This window comes from Sinocyclocheilus grahami, unplaced genomic scaffold (assembly GCF_001515645.1).
Source record: "Sinocyclocheilus grahami isolate Dianchi unplaced genomic scaffold, SAMN03320097.WGS_v1.1 scaffold97.1, whole genome shotgun sequence".
NCBI lineage: Eukaryota > Metazoa > Chordata > Actinopteri > Cypriniformes > Cyprinidae > Sinocyclocheilus > Sinocyclocheilus grahami.
Window position 1 is genome coordinate 1,535,491 of NW_015505276.1, and position 21,814 is coordinate 1,557,304.

The 21,814-nt window shown below is 37.9% G+C and overlaps 2 protein-coding genes across 2 annotated transcripts in view; both read right to left on the reverse strand.

Moving 5' to 3' along the window:
- Positions 1-4,951, reverse strand: part of LOC107587997 (long-chain fatty acid transport protein 1-like) — a 10,631-nt gene extending 5,680 nt beyond the window's left edge. Inside the window, exons 1-6 of the mRNA XM_016275979.1 lie at positions 4,921-4,951; positions 4,425-4,859; positions 4,180-4,344; positions 1,504-1,573; positions 1,312-1,403; positions 1,052-1,161 (exon numbers count right to left, since the gene is read on the reverse strand). Coding sequence (XP_016131465.1) covers positions 1,052-1,161; positions 1,312-1,403; positions 1,504-1,573; positions 4,180-4,344; positions 4,425-4,859; positions 4,921-4,951 — 903 coding nt within the window. The remainder of the gene's footprint in view (positions 1-1,051; positions 1,162-1,311; positions 1,404-1,503; positions 1,574-4,179; positions 4,345-4,424; positions 4,860-4,920) is intronic.
- Positions 4,952-6,916: 1,965 nt separating this feature from the next.
- On the reverse strand, positions 6,917-12,085 carry LOC107587998 (prostaglandin E2 receptor EP1 subtype-like). Its single transcript, XM_016275980.1, has 3 exons — positions 12,002-12,085; positions 7,334-7,849; positions 6,917-6,937 (listed from the first exon to the last, which is right to left on the reverse strand). The coding sequence occupies exons 1-3, from the start codon at positions 12,083-12,085 to the stop codon at positions 6,917-6,919; spliced, it is 621 nt and encodes a 206-aa protein (XP_016131466.1).
- Positions 12,086-21,814: the final 9,729 nt, after the last annotated feature.

Here is a 21,814-nt window from a genome sequence, read left to right on the forward strand (position 1 = left end):
TCCCACACACCCCACACCACCACACCCAAAACAAAAAAAATAAAACACACACACACACACACACACACACACACACACACACACACACACACACACACACTCTCTCCTCTTCTTTAGCTTGCTTCCTAATCTAGTTGTCAAATAAACCTGGCATTGAACATTCCGAGTACTGTTAGCTCCTTGACAGATTGCTTTTGGATAAAAGTATCCGCTAAATGCATAAATAACCAACATGCAGGACGCTATTCTGTCATCATGTGACAAGATAACATACAAACTGAACTGGTTGCAAAGAGAGAACCCTTGGAGACCCTTAAAGTCAGTACAGCTTTTAAAAATATCATATAGGCTAAATACCATTTTATTTTAGGTTAGTTCAGTTTCAAATGGTATAAACCCAAGAGAAAGATGCTTTTTTAATTTTTTTATTCAAAGCAACATACACTCAAAAGGTGTGTACACTCAGATGTATTTAATGTGTAAAGAAAATGTGACCCTGGAGCACAAAAGCAGTCATAAGCAGCACAGGTATATTTGTAGCAATAGCCAAAAATACATTGTATGGGTCAAAATTTTTCTTTTATGCCAAAAATCATTAGGATATTAAGTAAAGATATTTAGTAAATGTCCTACTGTAAATATATCAAAACTTCATTTTTGATTAGTAATATGCATTGCTAAGGACTTCGTTTGGATAACTTTAAAGACATTTTTCTATATTTAGATTCAGATTCCAGATTTTCATATAGTTGTATCTCGGCCAAATATTGTCCTACCCTAACAAATCATACATCAATGGAAAGCTTAGTTATTCAGCTGTCAGATGATGTATTAATCTCAATTTTGAAAAATTGACCCTTATGACTGGTTTTGTGGTACTGGGCCACAAATATGAATTTCTAATTTCTCAAATCTGTGTTGGAAATGGTATAAAGATTTTTTTTTAAACTATATGTAAATAGTGAAAATGTTACAAACTGTTTAAAATGGTCATATTCATAATCTTGGGCATTCTTATTTGTCATTAATAACCATAATAAAAGTGACTTACAGTGCAGTTATGTTTGATGCAGTCTTCCCAGAAGCGACTTGCAGAGAACTTCTTCTTGACCACCACAGTAATACCGTGAATCAGACACTGGCCCACCCCCATAATATTACCTGTAAAAGAGTAAATTCAACAGATGCACAGCATGTGTTGAGCTGTTTGTACAATCTTCTAACAACTTATGACATATTCATCGAAAGACAAGCGGCCTATAATGTCAGCAGCTGATCAGAAGCAACATGTCTGTCAGATGCACAATATACCTGCTGAATGGTAGAGGGGTAAACAGTCATAGATGATGTCATCTGGCCGCATTCGAAAAGAATGGTACCCGAAAGCAGCAATCCTGTAATATCTTGGAAATAGAAGCAGTTTATGAAAACTCATTTCAAAAATGGGCCTAAAAGTATTTCTCTCTGAGATTTATGAATGTGATGTGGCTGCGAGCAGGTTACCGACTGTGCACCACTATGGCAGCTTTAGGGAGTCCTGTGGTGCCAGAAGTGTAGATATAGAACAAACGATCTGTGACAGAAAGGAGGAAAAAAAAAATGAATAAATGCAGATGTAATGTAAATATAAAACAGTGATGAGACATGGGTGATGCTTAGACTACTAGTTTACTGCTAACAGTCTAGTGCGCAGGATATACAGTTTACTATACGTTTAAAAACTTAAACATAAATGATGAACATCTCAGTTAATTCAGTAAGTTCCATCATTTTATAATCACAGAATTAAATGTATCAACATGTCTTAACTATTAGCAGTCTGGTTAAATAATATTGACTCATTACCTAATTTACTTATTATAAAAGCAATAGCACATTATCTTTTACTGCAGAATTAGAAATTTGATTGACAATCGTGGAATTTCACTGCTATTAGTATCAACTACTGACATTTTGGTACTGTAACATACCATGCATACTGATCTTGAATTTTGCACTGGCTATGCTGAATATAGTGCAATTATGTTATTCCAAGATTTTTTAATTCTGAAACATTTTCATTATTCTATTCTGAGATTTTTAAATTCTGAAACATTCGAAAAAATTATGCTACAGTAGTCAACATTTGAAGTGGATCAAAACCTTTCATCAAAGTTGTCCTAAAACCAAAACAATACCTGTTCTTGTCTTAGGACATTAGGACAACACTTCAAATGCTGACTACTGTATTCTGACATTCAAATATTTCTTTCTGACTCTTGCCTTTCTCACGCAGACACTTGTCTTCAATTCGATTATTTTCTCGTATCATCAAAAGAGCTCTTGAAAGAATTGAGGACTACTTCAGACGAGTGGATACATTTATTTGAGGTAATAGATCTCTGTGACTTGCAAATTAAAAATCTAATTAATATGCTACTCAAACTTGTGACTGATTCTGGCTTTTACACAAAGAAACCAATACCTCTGCCAGCAGCACATTCTGAAGTGGTCTTATAACGACTTGTGTAATAGGTAATCCACCATATTTTGTAATAAATAGAGGGCAAATGCAGTCTTGGAGAACTGGAATACTTTCTTATTGGAAGGGAGGACATCAAAAATATACTTTACATACCAATAACCGACAATAAACACAACTAGCCACCAGGATAAGCAGACAATGTTTATACATGATTCTAATACCGTCTGTCCACCGTAACGGCTTTAAACTAATTGTCTAGAAGTTTCTAACTTACCTCCATAAAAACTTTAATAATGGCCCACAACAGAAATTTTGCTACAAAACTGCAGCAGCAGAGAATGTAAAAGCACAAGACATGAAATAAATGTAACACTCCAGTGCGCTGATAGTCAAAGTAATGTGCACATAAAGACGATAATAATGCCACCTGATCCATTCATCAGACGGTTCATTTGAATGAACCTCTACAGTAGGAGTGTCAAACTCATTTTAATTGTGCATGCTGCTTTTTAAAAGGGGAATAACTTGGTGTTCTTGTAGGATAAAAAAGATGTGGGTTTACATGCAACAGAAAAAATTTACAGTTTATCTGTCCTTCTGTAGCTAAAAAAATAATATTTTGAATACATCATACCCATTTACAGGGGCCATGAATTGTTTTTACTTTTTTAAAATTATTATTTTATAATATTCCCTGAGGTCCACTTATAATATTGGCACATCAAATGCAGTCATAATTGAAAAATAAATAGCCTTTTTACCCTGTTTTTGACCCTCTGGTTTGAACACAATGCAATGTAAATATGAGATTACTTTTGCAGACGGTTTCAATGATTATAACAGTAGTTCTGGTGAGAGCAGAACTCACAATGAACTGAAGTGATTGACAGCTCCAGTCTATATCAGCTATTGTTCTTATTTTAAAAGTATTGACATACATTATATATTTTTTGTTAATATTTTGAACTAGATTTTAGTTTTCATTTTAGTTCAAGTATTAGTAACTTTGTTGCGTTTTGTCATTTTTATTAGTTGTTTTTTAATATGTCTATATGTTTTTTTTATTAAGTTTGAGTTATTTTAGTACTTGTGAATTTGACTTTAGTACGATGTAAATATGAATATTCAGTTAATGGCTTGATTTTGCATGATGAATAAACCAAAATTCATTTATTTTACTTATCAATACCTTACATATCAAAACTATTTATCATTGGCCAGGCTTTAGAATTAATATGCTTACTTATGTGTTGCAGCATTACAGTCCTGTCCTAAAAGTACATTTGCAAAGCTTGCGTTCAAGGCATGCAAAGACAATGTTCTTCCACACCTAAACACTGTGCAGCATTTGGAAAATCTATATCTAAATCTGTATTTATTCCAAGTGACCCTGTCGTGATCCAAACATGTCTTCTGTATCTGTGCAGGCAGTCTTGTCCTGATGTATTCATTTCTACTACATAATTAAATCCTTGTAGTAGAAAATGAGTCCGCTTGGTTTCAATAAAAGCTGTTTTTGGACTAACAAGGATGTTTTGAGTTACTTGCTATATGTTTTTGAGGAAAACTTGATTTATCAACTCATCATAACCCTTTTAATAAATGAAACATCTTTTTTCCTAAAATCATTCCAGACTCCTCCACAAGCCGTATCCGATCCATTACCCATGTGTTCGACAAATATAGCCAAAACCTCGTAATGCTGTAAAACTCACCGTTGAAGCCCTTGGACACGGCACAGGGTGGTGGGTTTCGAGGGGCAGATGCCAGAATGGAGTCAAGGGGGTGGCATTTCAGAGCGGCCATCTGGTCTGGTCTGAGGTCTCCCGTGCTGAACCGCACCATGCTCTCACTCAAAGAGGAGCTCACTTCAGACACAGCTACATACACACAGGGAGGCACGTGCAATTAATTAGTTGCATGATCCAGGTCAAAGTTAGAGAGAAGGTCGTAGGCTCACCGTCTACTAGCTCTGCTCCGAAAACCAGCGCTCGGGATGCTGACACCCCCATGCAGTGCAGGAGCGAATCCCGTCGAAGGTTAAAGTTGATGAGCGCGGCATCTACGCCTACTTTGGCCAGGCCCAGCCACAGCGCCACTTGGAGCGGCCGGCTCTCCATGAATAGCGCCACCACATCTCCTGCGGTCCAGCCCTGGCTCAGGGCCCAGTGGGCCACAGCATTGGAGATCTGATCTAACTGGGAGAAAGTCCACGTTTCCCCAGTGGCTTCATACACAAGCGCAGGCTTGTCTGGGTGCCGAACCACGGTTTGTGCAAAGATGGAGGGTATGGTGTTTCGGTTTCGAATATGATGCCATAGTGCCAGTTTAACCCTCAGCAGCACGTAAAGACCGCTGATGGACAAGAGGAGGAGAAATTGGTTATTCAAGCCTGCTGAAAATAATGCAGTGAAGCATTAGTCATTTAAGTTGCTATACACTTGTATAATATTCACATCTTTCATAGCTCTCATCTGAAGTCACCATTAATAAATGTCATTAAAGGTTCTGTCACATTTTGGCAAATTTTTGCAGCCGAAATCCAGTCATTTCAAATAGGAATCCACACGACTGAGAATTTTGTGTGTTACACTCAGAAGTACACTATTCTGTAAGTATCTTCACTTCGTGTGCAGCACCTTTTTGACAAACTATGTGTTTACTAACAAGCACTGGCAGTTTGGAGCAACATGAAGCCGGAGTTGGTGAGCAAGCTGTTCAAAATGGCTGAAAGGAGAGGGTGTTTTCACAATAAAAGCGTGGAACTCGTCGAGTCATTAACGACCGGATAGTTCGTTGTTTATGATGTTATTTACAATTTTTATTTATGAAACACACACGCGCCATTTTTTAAAACTTTATTTAAAAAGATCAAGCTTTTTTTAAATCAACAGAATTTAACGTTGTATGAAGAGAGACATCGACATCACTGTAACTTTCATGCACAAACTTTTGTGACAATAACAGGTTTCCTGCTAAAGTAATTGCACCCGTTAAAAAGTAAACATTCGCTAAGTACCAAAGTAATTATTATTATATAGTAAATATATTGTAAACGGTTTTATTTTTTTAAAGCAGCGTTATTATTATTATTATTATTAACAAAAATCATATAAATGTAGATGTTTTACGCTGACATTTTTGTGGAGCCTTTGATGAGTGATTATAAAATTGCAGATGTTTCACGAGCTAAGTGCCAAAAAGGTTACTTATTGCATACTTATTGCATATACGGTAGCATACTTTTCACCACTGAGATAAATGGGATTTTTTTTTGTTATAGCTATTTTGATGGTTATACACATTTTTGTAAACTGTAAGGTCAACCCTTGTGAAAAAGAAGTAGGCTACACTTCAGCATATTTCTTACGAAATAAGTGTAGGCCTACTTATTATGGAAATAATAAATAATATAGCTACTATAAAAGAATAACACGTTTTTATTAATAAATACTTTATAAAAAATAATAAAACATAATGATGTAAAATGTACTTTAAAGTAAAAAATCTGACATTATTACAAAATGCACTTTTTAAAGATGTATTTTAGGGCTGCCCGGATTTTTCTGGTCGACTAGTAGTCGTTCATTTTAAGCACTGGTCGACTAATCGCACGTTCATTATAATAACCCATTTAAATTATAATGAGCCTTTAATTGCCTACAAAGCCTATACACGCTCAAGCACCCGCATAAAGCTTGCCACAGCGCACCGCAGAAGCTATGATTATGAATGTGTCAGGGAAAAACAGTAAGGAGGCTGCATTAACATTTTAATAATTCACTGATAAACAAGTGCTTTCTTTGTTTTGGTTTAAGAGATGCCACCGACTCATCTCCGCAGTGGTGGATGCGCCTGAATGCATGTTTCATACGGATTACATAATCTGGATTGAGCGGCCATGTAAAGTTGCTAATACTACATATTTCAGATGTGGTGGATGATTGAAAGGCGAGCGTTTGGATGTCCTGCCGGATGTACTGTACCACAACATAGACCAGCCGTGACTTTGCCAATGTGAATTTTTTTCTCTGCGACTAATACAATTTTGGCCAAATTTTCGACCTCTTCTGGTTAGTCGACTATTAGCCCTAATGTATTTAAACAGTGATGAAAGTACACTTAATGGACCTTTTATTTAATTTAATTTAATTTTTTTAAATATACAGATTTCTTCACTTCTTTTACAAGAAAAAAACAGTAATTTTCACACCGTTTGAGCTTTAAATACTTCGTTTCATATATTTTTGGTGAGTGATCACATGTAAACATATTCGAAATGAGTGTAAACAGGTGTGTGTGATCAGTGTAAACTAATTTGCTTTCTGTGCGAGTCTCCGTAGGAGGCGCTGTGTGTGAATTTCTTCTTCTCATCAATTAGGTACATTAGGGCTTATATTACATCTTAAATCAATGTTGGTTGCATTGTTTTACTTTTGTGTGTTACCATGATTACTTTTTCATAACCACTCCCTGTTGAAAAAACCAGCAGATGCTGGTTAGGTATGTTTAAAAGCATGGGAGCTGGTTTGAGCTGGTCCTTAGTTGGCCATGAGCTGGTTATAAGCTTGCTATGAGCTGGTTTAAGCTTGTCCTAAGCAACTAGCTCCTGCTCAGGACCAGCTTATAACCAGCTCATGACCAAATAAGGACCAGCTTAAACCAGCTCCCATGCTTCAAAACGCTTTCAACAGGGCTGTGTTTTGTCAATCAACATAATGTCAATTATTGAATTTTTTTTTTTTTTTGTAAATGTAAGTTAAATATGTAAAACATACCATATCTTTTATGGTAAAGTTCTAGCAACCACAGCTGACATTTTTAACGTAAATTTCACAGATTCTATTTTATTTTTGACAGTGTACTTACAAGAAAAGGACTCCAACAGACACAGGAGACCACTGTTATCGCGGCCAACTGCGTCATCATCTCCACATCCAGGGAGTGCAGAGATGAAGATGGGAAGGATCCGTGTCTCCGCGCGATGCTTGACTTAACACATCGGTCCTTAAACCTTGCCTGGAGCAACTTCAGCCCACTTATAGTATTGGACACAACTGAGACGGTCAATGTTACAAGCCCCAGTGTGGAAAAAGCCAGAGCGAGGTTGGCATCAGTAATGGAGAGCAAACTGTTAACAGGTAAGAAACACCAAGTGCCAGGGAACTGTGGTTTGTAATTGCCTACGTTTAGCAGAGGGAGTCCTGCCAAAACGAGGGCCGTGAAGGTGATCAGCAGCACGGTGAGGCGGACGCGTGTCATGGTGACGATCGTTGGGTGCAGGAGAGGTTGTGTTATGCCTATGCAGCGCTCCACCGCCATCGCACTGCCTAGCAGCAGAGGAGTTGATAAGGATTGAATTATAGGTAAATAAATACAAATAAACTGATAAACAAATAAACAAACAAAATAAAAATATGTGCATTTTGCTGATTACAATTACAGGCAAAGTGTTGTTTATTTTTATGGATTTAAGGCCATTTTCCAGAAGGGAAAGTAGCCCTTGTTTATCTCCTTGTTCCCCCTCTGCTGTGCCAAAAATCCTTTCATTATCCTCCTTTCTCTCCAGGACTTCTCTGACCCTCTGCTGTCTTAATTCACGCTGTTGTCGTGTTCTCTCCCCTGAATCTGTTTGCTAACATTAGGTTTGTTCTACGAGGCACAAGCTTGTGTGTTCACAGTGGTTTTCACCTTTATTGCTAGTGTTGAACTAATACTAACAAAATATAAAGTGAAAATTGTTTTATCTCAAGGGGCAATTTCTAGCTGTTCTGACCCATAAAGTTGACTTCCGTGATATAATATATTTTAAAATGAACAAATCAGCCTGACTACTTTTTGATTTATAACCACCTTTATAGCAGATAATTTTACCAAAAGCAATTTACAAATGTTAACCATACAAGCAGAAGCATTTAAAAACATAGTAGAATAATTCAAAGAGAGCAGTTCAGACTATATATTCACAAACGCAATAAACATAATAAACCTTGATTTGACTATTTCTAATTACACACTGGATGTATGTATAATTTAGGGAGAGCGGACGTTCTCATTCTAGAGCATTTTTGGACAAAAATCTATTTCCTGGCAAAGAAAGACTGTAAATGTTTATCTGCTAAAGGTTAAGTTTGTTAACTTTTAGGATTACATTTAGCAGCTAACAGACATGAACAAAAAGCTCCAACTGATTTCACTGATCTTAAAAACATTGGAAGTAAGGTACAATCCAATTTGACCATTGTTGTGCACATTTTTGCAGGTGAAATCCAGTGGCTTCTATAGGAATCCACATATTGGGATTTCTATATGCAGATTTCGCAGCTGCTTCATGTTTTTCATGTATTTGTATCTGCTTGGTTTATAAGTGACTTCTGTGTGAGCTGCGCTTACACTTTTGAAAAAAAAATTTAATTGGACCTTTATTGCCCACAGTAATTTGGTAAAATTTTGCAAATGTACCTACAACTTTTCTGTGACAAAATGACTGTGTCACAGTATTCCTCTTACTCTGAAAATGCTGTGCACATTTACCCAACATCTACTGACAGGTTCTCCATCAGAAACCCAGAAATGATGTTTTCTTCTTTCAGACAGACAGATGGGATACTCTAAGGGTTTTTCACACTCAGAAAATGGACTTGGGAGAGTTGAGAGGGCAGACTCTGTCTGTCTCTCACTCTTTCTTTTTTAACACTATAATGACATGCTGCTCCACAATGCACTGAAATGAAACTGCTGTGAGGCTGTAATGGAGTAATCAGTGCACCCGTTCTAACTTACTGTCCCCTACACTTTGTTCTCCCTCTGTGCAATCATACATTTCATTTTTAAATCTTTTGCTCCTTTTAAATCTATTGCTCCTTTTAAATCTTCATTCTCCTTTTCTTGGGCAACATTGAGCCGATCGCAGTGATGTCAGTGAGGGATGATTGATATCAGATGATCAACATAGAGCAGCAATTTTATTTTTGAGAAAGCGTGAGGACTGTGTTAAAGAGCTCCAGCAGGAAGCCAGTATGACCATATCAGGTCACTCAGAGCCTGTCCGACTGAGAGGAATTTCAAGAACATTTTGCTCATTTAAAATAGCCATGGTCTAGTTTTGTTTTGGAAATGGTACATTGCCACTGCATTTTAAAGTTTTAAACCAATTGCATTTTGAGTTGACTTCAGTATGTTTTGGCATTGCTTTCTCAATTTTATTCGGCTATCTTTTGGCCACTCAACACTGGACGAGCCATATTTTTTTACCAGAAATTTTTCTTATATTGTTAGTAATAAATTAGAATGAATAAAATCCTTTATACTGTGATTTACACTATAATAAGATATCTGGATGATCGCTGTGTTCAATCCCATCAGATTTTTATATTCCCAATTATGAGATGAAAAGAAATCAACTTTGAGTCCAATCAAATGGATTTAGCTCTCATGAAATCAGTGTGATTGGTGTTGATGGTAATTAGCCATAGTTGCATTTGCATTAAATCATAATGTATCATGCGTAAAAAAAATTGTATTCGGCTTTAGATGTTTGTATTCAAAAACCTCACCATCAGATTTTTATATGCCCAATTATGAGATGAAAAGAAATCAACTTTGAGTCCAATCAAATGGATTTAGCTCTCATGAAATCAGTGTGATTGGTGTTGATGGTAATTAGCCATAGTTGCATTTGCATTAAATCATAATGTATTATACGTAAAAAAAAATGTATTCGGCTTTCAGATGTTTGTATTCAAAAACCTCACCAAAATGCTCTGTCATATGAAATGAAGTGCTAAAACAATGAAGAGATGTCTGTTTGACTCACCCAGCGTCCTTGTGTCTGTTTCTCCTGTGTGTATCAGCAGCGGCAGCACTTCTCCCATGTGCTCCAGGCAGCTCTACCCCTTATCACTCTACAGCCACTGAGCAATACAGCCCCCTCTCTCTCTCTCCCACACCCTCATCCCTCGTTTTCTATCTCTCCTTTCTCCATCTTTTTCATCCTTGAAAATCTTCCAACCTTTTTTTAAAGGAACACATTCCTCAAGCATTTCATCGCTGAGGTTGCATTTATAGTAACTTTTGAGTCACAGTTTAACTGTCAGGTATTGAATGTGTAAGAATCATTATGGTGTACATTATATATTTTTGAACAAATTAAATATATAAACACCTGCTGTCAATCACTGAGCTGCAATCCAATTTTATTCCCGAGAGAACAAGATGTTCAAAGTCTTTGTCCACAGCATGGAGAACCTGTGGATTTGAATTGCCTGTTGTCAGGAATATGAACTGTCTGTGTGTGTTTTGCTCTCCATGTGCTCCCAGTGACCCAGTTTCTCCCGTGTCTTATTGTGTTCATTTGATTCACCTGTGTTCCCCTGATTATCCTTGTTTAGTTCCTGTTACTTAAGCATTGTGTTTTCCTGTGTCTAGTGTCTAGTGTGTCTATCCCCTTAAATGTCTATCCCCTGTGCTGCGTGAATGTTCCTATGGATTATTAAAGACTGTGAATGGTACTCTCCTGCGTTCTCCTCGTTCCTCGTTCCCTCTCCGTAGGCAGTCGTGACAGAACACTAGACCTAATACAAAATAGTTTATCAGCGTGTTTTCCCTCGTTTTGTTTCCGTTTTTCACTCAGTGTTTTTTGTTTCCGTTGTTTCCCCCATGGATCCCCTCGCCTCTAAGTTTACCTCCCTTGCCCGTAAAGACCTTCCCTTCTTGGAGTATGCTGTGGAGTTTAGCCAGCTCACTGTTTTAATGGCGTTTGACAACGCTACGCTGAACTCCCTGTTCTGGATCGGTGCCAACTACTACCACCCCAATTGACCTCCCAGACACCACCGGACAGTGCTGGAGGGAGGCAATCATCCAGTGTCTGAAAAGCGTCTACCCCCGATCCAAAACACAGCCAGACCCAGAGCCCAGCCCACCATCACCCTGCTGTGCAGTGCAAGAGCTAGAGCCCACCACTGACGGAGAGCCAGAGCCCGTCGCGACCGACGAGCCATCGCCTAGGAGTGCGACAGAGCTGAGGATCGCCACGGAGCCAGAGCCTCCCGGATCGTCAGACCAGGTGCGAGAGCCGGCTACAACACTTGCCACGAGGGAGAAAGCCGTGAACAGAGAGAGCGCGGAGAGGAGCTCCGCCCCCTGCACTGTGGCTGAGGGTGAGCTGAGAATGGATCTGGGTGAATGGAGAGCGGAAGAAGACCTTATTGACTTGTATACCGACCTGCCCCCTCTCCTCCCTCCTCCGTCGGTGACCTCAGTCCCTCTCATTCCTGAGTTTAGCCCTGTTCCCCCGTCCAGCCCAGAGAGGGCTCCTGTTTCCACGTCCAGCCCAGTGAGGGCTCCAGTTCCTGAGTTTAGCCCAGAGAGGGCTCCTTTTTCCCTGTCCATCCTAGAGAGTGCTCACAAATGCCCGCCCGCCCACCCGCCTGCTCCTGCCTCCTCCACCGCTGTCGTCTGGCAGCCCCTCTGCTCGCCCTCAGCCCACCATCTGTACGGTGCGAGCTCCGTGGGTCTGCCAGTCTCCATCGTCACCATGGCGGAAGAATCCCTGGCCTCCGCTTCCAGCCTCTGAATCCCATGCTCCGCCTCGGCCTGTCGACCCAGCGGCTCCACCATGGCTCCTAGCTCCCTCCTCTCCGCCATGGCCCATCAGTCCACTGGCTCCCTCAGCCCTCCGGCTGCGCCTCGTCCCTCCATCCGTCAGGCTCCTCCTTCCCTTCGGCTGCTCCTCGGTCCTCTGTTGCTCCGTCCTCACTGCGGCCTTCCGGATCCACGCCTCCACATCGGTCACCTAAGCCATCTCCGGCCCTCCGGACCCACCCCGTCGCCCTGGCTCATCGGCTCTCCGTCTCCACCTTGGGCTCCTCCGCCACCATTGGTCGGCCCCTTGGAGTCGTCAGCCCTTCCTCCACCAGGGCTCCTCCCTCCGTCGGCTCCACTGTGGGTCGCCGTTATGGCTGTGGCCTGGGTCCCACCTGGCACCGCCTGCTCCAAGCCCCTCCTGTCTCTGTCTGGTCCACCCTGGCTCCTCCTGTTTCCTCCTTGGCTCCTCCCTCCTTCGTCACCTCCCTGGACTCTGTCTGCCGGCCCCCTCGTGGGTGTCCATCCGCCTCCTGAGCCTCCTCCCAAGTTCCCACCTGTCCTTCCCTCTGTTGTTTCTATGGCGCGAGGACGTGCCTTCCGGGAGGGGGGGCGATATCTGTGTGTGTTTTGCTCCCCATGTGCTCCCAGTGACCCAGTTTCTCCAGTGTCTGATTGTGTTAATTTGATTCACCTGTGTTCCCCTGATTATCCTTGTTTAGTTCCTGTTACTTAAGCCCTGTGTTTTCCTATGTCTAGTGTCTATAGTGTTAAACGTCTATCCCCTGTGCTACGTGAATGTTCCTATGGATTATTAAAGGCTGTGGTTGGTACTCTCCTGCGTTCTCTTTATTCCTCGTTTCATCTCCGTAGGCTGTCGTGACACTTATATAGAGAAACATAATGAGAGCAATTTCCCTCAGCTCAGTGTTAACATGATTTGAATATGTCTGTATTCCCTTCTGAGATAAATGGTACATTGCTTCTTTTCCAGAAAATACATATATTGTTATACTTAATGACACCTACAGTTAGGTTTCAAACTTAATACCCACAAGATATTAAAAGTGACTGAAATAGAATTAGTTGCTTTTTTTCAAATGCTTGAGGTTTTCAACTGGGAAAAAATGTGCAGCATGTCTGTTCAGATTGGGTCACATCCGCAGGGAAAAACAATGCTAAATGTGCATAATAATTTTTTTCTTTTTTGCCATCTGTCACTTGGAAAAAACTTGGCTTATGGCAACATGGACAGGTTGTGTGATATTATAAAACACATTGATGAATAAATTAATTTGTATAATTATAATTTATAAAAGAAATGGATTTGTATAAAAATACATTTTGTATAAATTTTGTATTAATATCAATTTCAAGTAAATTTATATTTTAAAGTAATTTATTTTTAATGAAAATATACAATAATTTGAATGTTTTTACTTAAGTAAATAGTGAAATTAAATGTTTGGTACATTTATTCACCTTAATTACCTCTATAAAATGGTTCCATAAAATCTCCAGTATCATTCTGTTTTTAGTACTACAGTGTGCTAGAACATGTAGAGACATATTTAACAAATAAATTGTAATACAGTGCTGCAGCTGTGACATCAAAACCCAAAAGACTTGGCAGGTTTGGTTTGTGTGTTCACACTTGGTTCAATTCAAGCTGTTTGGTTCAATTCAGGACCAAAAAAGAAAATGAAACATTTAGTCCTGGTTCGCATAGTGCTGGCATTTTTAACACCAAACCTAAAGATACAAAATGAACAAAAAATGTGTGAGGGAACCCTGAAAATGTGGGTCTCGGTCCACTTCCAAACGAACTCTGGTGCAGCTGAAGTGAAATATGAATGCAACAAGGAACAAGTACATGTAAACGAACCAAAAACAGGATGGTAAGTCACAAAATTCGCCTCTAAAAAGAACAGAATGATCAAGCATACGGTACCTGTTTTTTCTCGTCATAGTCGTGATGTTGTCCGTTACAGTTCAGTACAGGCAGCAGGTCTTCATTTGTGTGCAGCGGGGAAATTCCTGCCACTGTTTTTATTGCCTCATAATCAGTTTCTAAGCTGTTTGTGAGTTTTCAGCTAGTACAAAATATCATGTGTATGCACAAACAACGAGCACATTTAGCCCAGCACACAGCACTGTAATGGGTGTTCGGTAAGTTTCGTCACATTATATGTTATAAAAGCCTTTTTTTAAGGATCTTTAGATTTGGTGTTAAAAATGTCAGTGTGAATGGCAAACCAAAACTAAATGTAAGGTGTTTTCACATATAGTTCATTTTAAAAGAACCAAACCCACCTCACCTTGCGAACCAGAAAGGGAACCAGCTGAAAGTGACCTCAGTTCTTTTGGTGTTCACAATAAAGTGGACTCAAAAGAGAACCTGGTTCTTTTTTTGATCCTCTTCAGCACTAAAGTGATCTCAGACCTGTTCTTGTTCACACCACAACTTCATAAGAACTCTGACCCCAGCTTTCTGTGCAGTAGTGAAATGCTGGAGTCTGACCTACTGGAAATTTGGAAGATGAAGTGGACCGGGAAGGGGGTGAGGAAGAGCTGGTAGTCCCTGATCATGTCACTGGTCAAGACATCTACCAAGCGCTCTCTTCCACCCTCAATACCACGACTGGGGTGAGACCCTTGAGCAAGGCCGAACCCCCAACTGCTCCCCATGCGCCGCAGCCAAAAATGGCTGCCCACTGCTCTGGGTGTGTGTTCACGGCAGGGCTGGAGTTGGACTCATTTTCAGCCCGGGAGTTTCATGCCTTAGACCGGCCCACTGACTATATTAAAATAATGTCATTAAAACCTCAGAATAGAAGTCTGCAAAAGTGCACTGTTCTCATCTGATCATCTTCATTTGTTGTACTCTGGCTGATTTTAAGGAAAAAATTTACTCAGTACATGTCCCCGTCAGTTTCTAGAGCTTTCTTTTCTTTTTTTAAAATTATTCTGCCCTTTTCAGCGTCAACTTTACCCTTTCTAATATCCATTTTTTATCTCTTATTTTTGGCTTGCATATCTCCAACAACTGACTTTTTTTTTGAGCAAGGTGTCGCTATCGGGGGAGTCAAAAGTTAATTACGTCATCATTAACCTGCAGGCTGCACTAAAAGGGCTGCGGTAAAAGAATAAATAAAAAGAGTGTGGCTGCTGTGAGTGCAGGCAACTTAGGGACAGCATCCATATTTTAAACCAGTGGCATGACAACACCGGCCCTCGAGGCCAAAAAAACCAGACCGGCCCACAGGGAATTCTCCTGGTGCTCCCAACTAGCCAATCCGGGCCTGGTTCATGGTGTGTGTGTGTGTTCACTACTCACTGCTCTGTGTGTGCACTTGGATGGGTGAAATGTAGAGCACAAATTCCGAGTATGGGACACTATAGGCAACTTGGCTACACATCACGTTGTCGTAATCGTCTTCACTTAATTAATTTTTTTCTCAGATAAGATAGTATTAAAATGTTTCTTTGCTCCTTGCAGGTATGCATTTAAACCGTTTAATGCACAGGTAGTTCCAAGTCAGTTTAATCACCGTTCTATGGGTCATTCTACAGAAATGTCCACTTTTGGTATGGCAAGATGTCTTAAAATGTATTTCTTTTTTTAACATTTAAACTTAGACCACATTATTATATTACCTTTTGACTTTATGAATACACATAAATGACAGCTCAATGATTTTTTTTATCTTTTTTGTGCATTTATTTAAAGACCACATGTACCATTTTTTTGTGACTGATGTTACCTTCTTTGGCAATTTTAAAGGTTTTTTATCAAATATTATTTCTCAAATTTTTTTTGTACATGTAGTCAGAGTTACAGAAAAATAATGATAATGCAACAAATAAGGAGATTGTTTTATTTATTTTAATCAGGTTTGTTAAAAGTGTTATTGAGTGATGTTAGTTCATTTGCGCAACCATGTATTTTGCTATAACAATGAAAATATTTGTAAAAACAGTTTTAAACAAGTAATGATGCAATCCTTTAAATCTTAACTCTTGAGTGTAGCAGAATTCAATGGATGTAAAATTATTATCATGTCACGTGACACATTTTATTTAATGTGACAGAAAAAAAGTAACACCAGTGACACAATGAAACACCAGTGACATACATAAGATCAAAGATCCTTATTCTTAAGTAGATAAGACTAAATTGTTACATTTGGCATACATTTAGCAATTAGTGAAAGCAGTTAGCAAAAGAAAATAAACGTAAACTGATCTTCACTGGTGTTACATAAGGAAGGTAACACCAGTGACAGTAACACCAGTGACAATTTTCATGAAAAATGCATTTTACAAAATGTCTGCTGCAAGGTATCAAACCACATGTTGACAATCATGGTATACTCACTAAATTAAGTTTAATCCATTTGTATTCTATTTTTTTTTTTACAATTCCCTAACAATAAAGTAGGTCATACCAGTGACTTCCACTAAAAGCTTCATAGGAAATCATGAGATAAATTAGAACATTTCTGATAACTGAAAAGAGACAGTGGACTTCACATGGGCCTTTCTTCATAGATCTTCAGGATATAGGAGGAAGGAAGTCAAGTGATGCCATCAGTGTAATTTTTATTTCAAAATAAATGATTTTTGTTAAACGGTAACACCAGTGACACAACTCCAGGGGACCACTACTCTCATTATATATTTTATAATATTTATTTGGCATTGTTTTTTTTATGTCATTTACATCATATATTTGATAGTTATGAATGCATAATTGTATTTTAAATGGTAGAAAACCTGTTTTTGACCTCAAAATAAAGCACTTTCCCTCTGTACAAGGCTGTGGGCGAGCAGTTTTGTGGTGCTTGGAATTCTTTATAATTAATTAAAAACAAAAATTGCCACATTGATGGCTCAAGAAGGTGTAATTGTTCAAATAACACATTGTTTTATTTTTAAATATAAATGTTTTTTCAAGTGTAATATTTCTGTAAAGGCTAGGGACGCAAAAATGGACATTTCCATAGAATGACCCCTATATGCACTGCATTTGTTGACATACACACACGCACATCACTCGCATACACGCTGCCACGAGACTTTTATTAATATAACACCTTCGATACCGAATCACTACATTATAATGCTTTCAAAAATCACAAGGAAATCAAACCACAAATGGACCCACAAACGAACCGTACCCAGACCACCTACGTTTTTCTTTTTTTGGTCCGGACCAAAAGAACCAAGTGAACCGAACTAAGTGTGAACACACCCTAATTCACCATGGGTTCCCTCGAACTTGACGATACTTGATCTGCAATGTGAATTACACACACCCATACCAAAAACGCAAATTTGAAGCAGTTATGTTTATTTTAAAAAAGGATGTTTCTAATAAACTACTTAAAGGAGACATATTATGCCCCTTTTTACAATATGTAATATAAGTCTCTGGTGTCCCCAGAATGTGTCTGTGAAGTTTCAGCCCCACAGATCATTTAGTATATCATTTTAAAAATGCCCATTTTGAGTGGAAGCAGAAACACGCTGTTTTTCGGGCCTGTCTCTTTAAATGCAAATAAGCTGCTGCTCCCCGCCCCCTTTTCCAGAATAGTGCTGCGCCATTACAGCTCGGACCTCCTAAAAACATCTATTTTGGTTCTGATTATCATGTTTATCATGCTGAAATCATGCGTTTTAAACTATATGAGTTTAAACTTCAGATATAAGGTTTTCTGAGAGCACACATCCGAAGCACACGGACAGAAAGCGGCTGTCACAGCAAGTGAGTACCAAACTAAGTTCTCATTCACACACGTTCTCATTCAAGTTTACGTTAAAAACACATGAGTTACAAAAATAGTCGGTTATGTCTGTGAAGGTAAACTGCTGGGAAATAAATCACATGTTTATTTTAGATCTGTGTGGCAGCAGCAATATACAGTAAATAAATCAATAAATGCACTGCTCTGTTGTCTCCTCTGAGGCTCGGACTCAAAACAGTGTTCCGTGCAGCCAAAGGCAGAACATTAGCATTAGAGCTGGTACACTGTTGTCACTTGCGAAATCAAAATGACGGCGCCGTGGTTGGAAATTTACAGATTAAGGGGTGGTAATATTATAATGAGATCCCTTTGCAACGTCACTGGGGGAGCGAAATCAGACGCGCTGTTTTTTTTTCAGACGCTTGCAGAAAAAGGCTTACCAAAACAAAGTTACTGGATTAATCTTTTTCACGTTACTTTGGTTGGTAGATGCACCGGGGACCTGATTATAGCACTTAAAACCTGGAAAAGTCAGATTTTCATGATATGTCACCTTTAAGTAAGTGTGGTGGCTGCTATGTAATGTTTTGGGAGTTAATAAGATGAAAGCTCTTTTTAACCTGGACATCCTTGAGCTTCTTTTTGTGTAAGCGATTCTCCACAGATAGTCGGCATATACTCCCTTGAGGCAATTATGAAGTTCATAATAGAAGACAGAGAGAACAAATTTAATTAAGATAAGCCTTTACCTGTTCATCTGTTTCTGTTTCTCTGTTTGTTCTCTTCGTAACAGAGCCATTAGAGGCCCGCAAAGTTCAGTTCAATTCTTTACCATTGCTCACAGTCTCTGTGAATCATAATAATGTCACAATCTGGTCTATGATTCCCCTGCTGCAGAAGTGTTAATACACAATGACTGCTGAAGCAGAACTTAATTTATATTGTGTTTCTTTCTATATTCAGTGGAATAGAACATTTTCTTGAATGACAGTTGAAATTTATGATAAATGACATGGTTCCTCTGAGTCAGTGAACAGAAAGTGATCTGGACAGTAAGATGTCAGCCATTAACAGTATGTTTGGAAACATAACTTGTATTATTAATTGAAAGCTACATATGTGCCCCCTCTGTGAAATCTAGGCTAAAGTCTCAAAATCTAATTATGAGATAACAAGCATCAAAGTTTGATTTCAACCATTAATTTCACTATATAATTTAAATCTTTGACATGGTCTTACTCAGTCAATATGAAAGATATTAAATTTTACAAGGTTTGTAATATCTGTAAATATTACATTTACAGATATTACAAGGTTACATTTTCACAGAATATTATTTACCTTATGAAGGATGATTTTATGTAGAAAACAGTAAATCACAAAAAAATGACTTTAGCTGAGTCACAGAGAGGGTCACATATTTGATTCATTATACTTATTACAAAATTATGCAAAATATTTATACAATTATACAAAATGATAGAATGCAAATTTGCATTTGCATACTAAATATGGGTATAAAAAAGCTACTGCTATTTGCGTCCCAGTGTGAATAGTAACATATAAGCTACTGTTTAAATTAATGTGAATTCAGTATTGTTTTCTTTCTGCACTGTGGTGTAAATAGCAATATACTGTAAATCTCCCATTACAGTACAGTCTAGATAAATTGATTTATCTCTCTATTTGAACTAGGCCATCGTTTGTTTTGTAGCCTACAGAACAAAAGCCATATCGACCAGTTTATGTCTTAACTCATATTTCAATATTTGATTTCCTGTTTCACCAGTACCATTAGATTCAGACGAACCATAATAGGACTGCAAGCATTTTCCAGATTTAGCATATCAAAGCATGTTCCAACTCTAATTTAAAAAAGCAGCAGATATCTGAGACGTGAGGGGAATAAAAGTAAACATTTTAATATAAAAAACCCCCTGCAACATCAAAAAAAATAAAATAAGCATTAAATAGTGACAGTAAGGAAAAGTGCAGAAAATTAAAGCTTTATGTGCAAAATGTAACACTCAGATTCACCATAACTAAATATTCAGGACAAATCATGAAAAAGTTAATGCAGAATAATGATATGGAAAACAAAAGCATATACTTTCATTCATAAGTTAATATTCTATATCCTGGGAAAAACCTCAATCATCTGCCTGCTTGGTAATTGATGACAGCAGCATTGGTGATGGTTATTTTTTGTTTTAAAAAATTTAAATTGTACATAAAATTTTTTTTAAATAAAAAGTAAATAAAAACTTTTAAAAGCATTATAAAACATTCTTAGGATTTTATTTACACTACTATCGAAATGTTTGGGGTTAGCACATTTTTTAAAAAGGAAATTAATACTTTTATTCTGCAAGGACACATTATATTTTTCATAAGTGACAGTAAAGACATGTATAATTTACATTTTAAAAACATTTAGTTAAATAATGATAATAAATGTTTCTTGATCATCAAATCAGCATATTAGAATGATTTCTGAAGGATCATGTAACACTGAAGACTGGAGGAATGCTGCTGAAAATTCAGCTTTATCATCACGCTTTATCATGTGTAAATAGAAAACATTAATTTTAAATTATACTACTCAATATTGATTTTTATTGAATTTAAAATAAATAATTTCAGCTTAAGACATTAGACATAAAAAAAAAAATAATAATAATTAAATTAAAAATGAAAATTGCCCCAGAAGGAAACACAATGCATTAAGAGCCTGGAGGTGACAACTTTTTGAATTTGAAGATCAGGGTAAATTGAACTTATTTTGTCTTCTGGGAAACTCATTTTCTTGATTTTAAGGAGAAATTGCAGTAAAAAAAAAGAGAGAGATGGTTTAAAATATGTCCTGGAAAAATAAAGATGTCTTTAAAAGCATTTAAAAATGATAATTTTTTTTTTTATAAAATGATCCTAAGGCAGGGGTAGGCAAGTTCGGTCCTAGAGAGCCGCAGTCCTGCAGAGTTCAGCTCCAACCCTGAAAAAAACTCACCTGCCTATAGCCTTAGGCTTTGTCCAAATACCCACACTTGCGGTCTTTGCACTTGACCACTTGACTGCTTATATGATGTATTTCCTGTATTTGGCGTAAGTGTTCAAGTGAGCATGAAGACCACAAGTGTGTGTAGAACTTTTCATTACCTGATGGGACACACTTGTAGTGTTGTAAAAATGCAAGTGTTTACATAGCTTTATTTTAATTTTAATTTGAAATACTTTGCATTTTAAAATCAACTTCTAAATGTCTGTTCAGTAGTCCCTATAACATGACAATTTTAATATGTGGTGCTTCTAATTAAGTGATAAAAAGCAGTTGCAAATCTTGTACAAAAGAAATATCACCACTATTCATCTTAGCAACTAATAAAACATAAAAACACAGTTTTTCTACCAAATTTTATGTAATATCTAATTATTATATTAATATTTAACTTGCATCGGAAAGGTTTCCGTGACCTCTCGCGAGATCTCGGTAAAAAGTCTCATGATTTATTTCCAGAACATGATGCATGATGGGATACACTTAGCCTTGAATAGCGCTCTGGAGCGGTATTTGAGATAGTGTGGGTTTAGTGTGCGTTAAGGGCACTGTGCTTTGCCGTTTTCAAGACCTGGGACAGTCTTGCGCACTTACTTCCTGTCGCGCTCACGCGCTCTCAAGTGGCCAAGACTGCAAGTGTGGATATTTGGACAAGGGGTTAGTAATCCTGAAGACATTGATTAGCTTGTTCAGGTGTGTCTGATTAGGGTTGGAGCTGAACTCTGCAGGTAAAATAAATAATTTCAGCTTAAGACATTAGACATAAAAAAAAAAATAATAATAATTAAATTAAAAATGAAAATTGCCCCAGAAGGAAACACAATGCATTAAGAGCCTGGAGGTGACAACTTTTTGAATTTGAAGATCAGGGTAAATTGAACTTATTTTGTCTTCTGGGAAACTCATTTTCTTGATTTTAAGGAGAAATTGCAGTAAAAAAAAAGAGAGAGATGCTTTAAAATA